General features: G+C 40.4%; 1 protein-coding gene across 1 annotated transcript in view; it reads left to right on the top strand.

Annotated features, from left to right (window-relative positions):
• The window catches only part of LOC100706831 (vesicle-fusing ATPase), a 29,244-nt gene extending 23,422 nt beyond the window's left edge, over positions 1-5,822 (top strand). The window contains exons 20-22 of the mRNA XM_003448662.5: positions 2,743-2,798; positions 3,017-3,089; positions 4,820-5,822. Of these exons, the coding sequence (XP_003448710.2) occupies positions 2,743-2,798; positions 3,017-3,047 (87 nt within the window). The 3' untranslated portion in view covers positions 3,048-3,089; positions 4,820-5,822. The remainder of the gene's footprint in view (positions 1-2,742; positions 2,799-3,016; positions 3,090-4,819) is intronic.
• The last annotated feature ends 320 nt before the right edge of the window (positions 5,823-6,142 follow it).

Genomic DNA, 6,142 nt, shown 5'->3' on the forward strand with positions numbered 1-6,142 from the left:
TCAGCAGGACAATGCCCACCCCTGCACTGCCAGAGTAGCGCAGGCATTTCTGGATATTAAAAAGCCTGCAACACGATGTGCATCGACCCAGCGTGTTGCAGGCTCCACTCCTAGTTGAGCATAGCTGCAGACTATGCTCATCAAGGAATGGAGAACAGTTCCTCAAACAACACATCTGGACTGCTTGGATGTCATACCTTGTATTAAATGTCTTGTATAAGCAACTATTATAGTGTTTGTCTAAAAATCTATTTAAAATGTGACCTTTTTTGGCCATTTCTTATGCTGTTGCAGCTCCATGTGTACTAGTTGTGTTAGACAACAGAAAGGTCAAGTTATTTTGGGTGTACGAAACTTGTGAAGCACAAGAAAACTGTCTTTTCAATAACTCACTCATCACCTCCCATTTTATTCAAAACACAGATTTCATACTGGCACAGGCTTTGCATTATTATTATTTTTTTTTCTCTCAGTGTGGTCTGAGCTTGAGCAGGCCGTCCCTCCTCTTCTTCGACATCTGGCCGGCATTCTCGACAGTCAACAGGATCCGTCTGTCAGGCACAAAAAACTGTCATCTATTAGCTGGAGTGAAAAACTGTGTGGCTTTGCTGATGATTTGTTGAGCAGAGTGATCCAGTACATTTCTAGTTCACAAACCATTCTCTCCAATACATTCATAGTTGTGAAACCGTGCTCTGCTCAGCTTTCCAAGTTATATTCACGTGTTACGAATAAGTTACTCATCAGAACAGTCTTACGCTCTCCGCGGTCTGGTTTTACCTACGGTTTAAGCAAAGATCAGCCACTGAAGGGGCAAATGTGAGGGGTAGGTTTAAAAAAAAAATAATCAAGGAGACGTGTACAAAAATGAAAACATAGACCACCAAGCCATAGCAGATTCTTGGTCTCCTTTCAACCCACCCGTTATGTAGAGGGATACATTGGGTACAGAGTCTTCTCACCTTCCTGACTTTGCCTAAAGGGATTTGTGGCTTGGCCTCCAAGTTTTGTTTTTGTGCATTTTTCTGTACAGTAGCAAGTGGTGTAGTTCTTTTCTGCCCTGTTCCCCTAAATGATTTACTTGCAAAGCCTGTAGGGGCATTGATCCTGTCAGGACACAAGCATAATCAACTTGATTGATCATAAATCATTTACTGATCGTTCCTTAGACTGGTGGAGGCTTTAAAGAGGACTTATGGTTTTTTTTCCCCATTACAGACAAAATATATGATTTTACAGCAGTAACAGTGAGTACAAGTAATCCCTGTGAGCCAAAAGCTCAAAACTGCTCTAAATGTGCGGTTTTCAGCAGTTCTATTTTCCTGCTCTATGCCTTGTATGAGCTCTATTTATGAGCATAGAAGCCCCACCCACCTGCCTTTTAAACCCTTTGTTTACAAAAGGCAGCCAATCAGGAAAAAATCAGAAAAAAGATGCTTAAATGAAAGGGTGGCAGAGGATAAACCGCTGCACGGCAGCCCAGTATACGATGAATAAGGAGCATTTTGAACGGAGTCATGCAAAACTGCTCGAGCCCTAGAATAGAAATATGCAGCACAAAATGAAAAAAGATGTCCCCGTTAGGTTTTTAAATGAATTTGTACAACTTCTTCCAAATAAGTAATAGTAGTAAGTTTGTTTAAAATTAAAAGATGTCAACCTGTATTTAGTTTTAACTGTTTACCTCCACTGAAATAGACAAACTGTATCGAATTAGTCACTGTAGTAACCTGTGACATCATGTCCAGCTGTGGTGATTTTATTTTGTGAAAACAAAACAGAGAAGGAAAAATAAAATGTAACAGTTAGAACAATTAGAAACAGGAACCAAATATCTGATTACTCGATTTGCAAAAATGATGATTTGTGTGTCCTAACACCTTACTCCTGTGACCTCTGAGGAGATCACAGAAGCAAGCAGGATTTAATTAAGTCACTGTCGTACGTCATAACAGGAAATGTACATTCCAGTGATCATCTCGTTCTTTGCTTCTCTCCTTTTTCCCCTTGTTTCTTACAAATTTCTCGGATATTTCTAAACTCCTGAAGTAAAGTTTTAAAACTTGAAATGTTTCACTCCAGCTAATAGATGTCTGCTGCTTTAAAGCCACAATGAATTTTCTTTGTTCATTTCAAAACCTCATATTCCAAGTAATATTTGTTTACCAAACAGATGACGGACATCCCACCAGCAGCATCAGACAAACCTAAATCACACCATGAGCTCCTTTCTTCTCCCGACTGTCTCTCTGTTATGTTGCCTATGTGTGCAGCCTGTTTGTTGGGGCTGTGTAATTGCTGTGGTATGCTCCAATGCAGCTATGCTGAGTGCCCCCCCCACACACACACGCCCCATTCTGAGCCTGAAGAAGTATGAACCTGTGTTTGCCGAGACATGCTGCAAACAGCCGCACTCACGTACACATTTGCGGTCTTTATCTTTTTTCCTCTCATTCCAATGTTTCTGACTTGTCTCATGTCTTAACTCTGGTTGCTACAGGCGATTCCAGACATACTGTAAGTTATTGCATAGGTTCCCATTAATTTTGCTTCCTTTTCCCTCCCCTTCTCTTCAATCCAAACTGAAACATGAACTCCAGGACCCGCTGCCGATGATAGCATGCCGCTGTGATGTTTAACACCTGAAGGAACCAGTGCCTGTTCACAAAGAACCTGCTAACAAATATATAGTTATTTTATCGTATGACTGTTAGCACTAAGCAAGCATGTCTGTCTTTTCAGATGGATCCTGACTACAGAGTTAGGAAGTTCGTGAGTCTGCTGCAGGAAGAAGGAGCGTAAGTATTCCTTTCCTGTTTCTAACCACATCACCAGAGCAGGATCGGCATTGACATTGAACACTCACACCGCACACACATCTGTCACTTTCACCAGCTGTCAGTTACAAATGTAGCAGAAAGGAAAAAGTTAGTCAGAAGCACAAAGTGTTTACATTTTGATCATCGTACCAAGTGTGATTTATAATACACATTTTGTCCTTTTTCTCCCTCTGCAGACTGGTTTCTGATAAGTTTGTGGCAATCTAGACTGAGTGGAGCCACGCGGTGAAATAGAGGCATCCTTCAACGGTGAGGCCGCTTTAAGCTAAAACGTTACATTTTTTTACTCATCATATCCTGTCGAGGGTTGAGGAGAGCTGATGTGAAAGTCTGTGACTCCACTCTTTGAAGAGTCACAGTCAAAGTTTCGAAATAACGTTATGCGAGTCCAGTCAAGCAGATATAACCACAGAATAACCGAGAATGTCGTTAAAATGTGCTGACTCAAAACTGAATTACCAAACTTACCTTTGACTAAGTAGTTTTACAGCTAATCTGTGCGTGCGTGGAATCGGAAGCATCACACGAAAAAATTGTCACAATAAAAACACTTCCACAGGGCACTAAACACTACTGTAAAAAACCCAACAAACTGAATACCCCCTATGATTCAGGTGTTTGTGGAGACACCTTTAGCAGGAACAGCTAGAAGTAACTATTTTCTGTATAACTTTATCAGTCCTTCATATTATTGTGGAGGAATTTTGACTCCCTTTATAAAGTCACTTTAGTTCATTGAGGTTTGCGATCATTTTTATGCACAGCTCTCTTTACAGAACTTTTTGAGGTCTGGATCTTTGCAACACCTTGATTTTTTTCGAATGATCCAGTCTTGGCTGAGCTTCAGCTGTTGGGCAGATGGCCTCACATTTTACTCTAGAATACTTTGGTATGCATTGAAGTTCATAAGTACCTGAATGACGGCAAGGGCCCAGGTCTCGTGGCTGTAAAACATGCCATCACGGCGGTGTCGCCACGCGTGTAGCTGTGCTGCCATGTTCTTTATTTGGAGAGAACAGACATGTCTCCTGGCAACGCTTCCAAACAAGCCATACTTGTTCAGTCTTTTTATAATTTTACTGTCATGAGCTTCAATATTTAATATGCTAACCGAGGCCTGTAGAGCCTGAGGAGGAGCTCTTGGATCCACTCCTGGGAACACTGGCACCTATCTTGAATGCTTTCTACTTCTTTCTGAAATTGTTTAAAAATTAAACCCTTCCCAGATCGATGGGGAGCAACAATTGCTTCTTTAAGATCACTGCTGATGTTTCCTTTCTGGCATTAACACACCTGAATGCTCCAGACCAGCAAACTGCCAAAACGTCTGCTTTTATTAAGGTCCTGAATCTTGGAATTAGTGAAGTTGTATTTACTCTGCATGCTGCTTCTGTGTTTTGACTTAATTAAAAAAAATAATAATGACATGGTGTTATATGTCTTGTTTTGCTTTAAATCTCCAGCATTTTAAGACCTGTTGAGGACCAGATTATCGTTATTATGTCCTGAGACATAAAACCTTAGAATTTAAAGAGGGCGTGCTTTCTTTTTACCTTGACTATGCATGCTTGTAAAACTGTGACGTGCATTGGGTGTTGTTCAGTTCTGACAATGATTTTGCTCAGAATGTTGGCACCATAAAAGTTCTCTAGGTGAATGAATACAAAATTATTATCCTTCCATGTCTTTATCTGAATCATTAAAAAAAACGCAGGGCAAAGTTTAAGAAAGTTATGTGTCTAAGTTGCTAACCTTGCCTTCTGAAATGAACCGCGGGAGGACGGTGCCCACGGTGATAAACAACAAGTCTTTCAACAAGCAGCGGGAGCTTTGCTTCTCATCGCGGCATCAGAGGCTTATGGTATAGCTGGTGCGCAGCGTGCCTAAAAATAGGTCGACTAGACAGGTGCTCTCCTGTGGCAGCATGCCTCCTTTGCCCGCCTGCCTCCTCTCACTTTTATTTCTCTCTCTTCACTCAGTTGCAGAGGATCAGAAGACTGATAAAGGATGGCAGGAGGAAGCAAACGAGATATAGATCCCATCTCTCTACATCCTTCTCATCCCTGAAGCTCGGCGTGCTTCTCTGAGCTGCAGACACCAAGCAGGCGGTCTCCTCCTCTGCAGGATTATGTGATAATGTAAAATAAGAGATATGCACAGTGCTTGTTGTATCTCGGTGTCTGCTTGTGCTGCAAACTCTTTGTGATGCCTCTAGCACTCCATTGGGATTTTATATATATGTATACAAAAAGAGTCGGGGCAAAGTACATGTGCACAAACACTAATTATGATAATGTTTGTTTATATAGACTTTATTTGTAGGAAGAGATCATTCCATGACTTCTTTTCTTATGTTACACATTTCCTTGCCTCTGATCTTTTTATTGTATGAATAAAATAATATTGCTAACAAAAAAACGTTGTAGTATCTGTAGTTAATGTTGTTTTTAAAGGGATGTTACCAAGGAACTTGTGCTGTGTGTTCCATTATTATAATGTAGGTTTTCAGTTGCTGTTTAGTTCAGATACTGTTCAGTGCGTCCAAAAAGCTGTCTGTTTTCCACAGTAGCATGTAAAAAATTGCTGCTCCCAAGAAAAACAAAAAAAGTTAACTATTAAATGTTCTCATGGCTGTTGAAATGATAAGAATGTCATAACTATCACTTAGTGTAATTACCTCCTAATTATGAAATATTTGAGAAGAGATGAACCCATTCACACATTTGAGGTTAACCTCCACGGCTTCTGGGTTGAGCAATGATTGTAGAGCCTAGCAAGAAAACACTTAGCCATTTATGGAGGAGCTACTGCTGCATGTGTGCACGTTTCTTGATGCAGTTCTCCAGGATTTTAGTAAAAAAGCAGCAAAATGTTGTTTGAGATATTAGTAGAAAATCAAAATGATGTCGCTGTATCATTTTATTTTTTTTCTTCTCTTTTTTGTATTTTCTGCAAGTGAGATTAAATTTGAGCTAAAACTTGTGAAGCTGAATTCATGCACATACATATTAGCCAGTGTATTATCAAGAACTCCAGGAGATCACTGGATTAAGCAGATGCCATGGTGATAGTTCATTTGCTCGCAGTAGTTTTTAAGAGTCCTTTGAGACTCTTTTCAGCTTTAGATTCATATACATTTCATGCAGTATGTGGGTTTGAATCAGAATAACCTACCTACTGCCACAGAATGGCTCATGCATGTGTTTCTGCTCAGTGGTGGCAACGGACATCTTTGGAGCTGAAACAAATGACACATGCATGGAAGTGTCTGCAGTTCACTAAATGACCACGAGAGGCTGCCT

This window comes from Oreochromis niloticus, linkage group LG8, assembly GCF_001858045.2.
Source record: "Oreochromis niloticus isolate F11D_XX linkage group LG8, O_niloticus_UMD_NMBU, whole genome shotgun sequence".
NCBI classification, from domain to species: Eukaryota; Metazoa; Chordata; class Actinopteri; order Cichliformes; family Cichlidae; genus Oreochromis; species Oreochromis niloticus.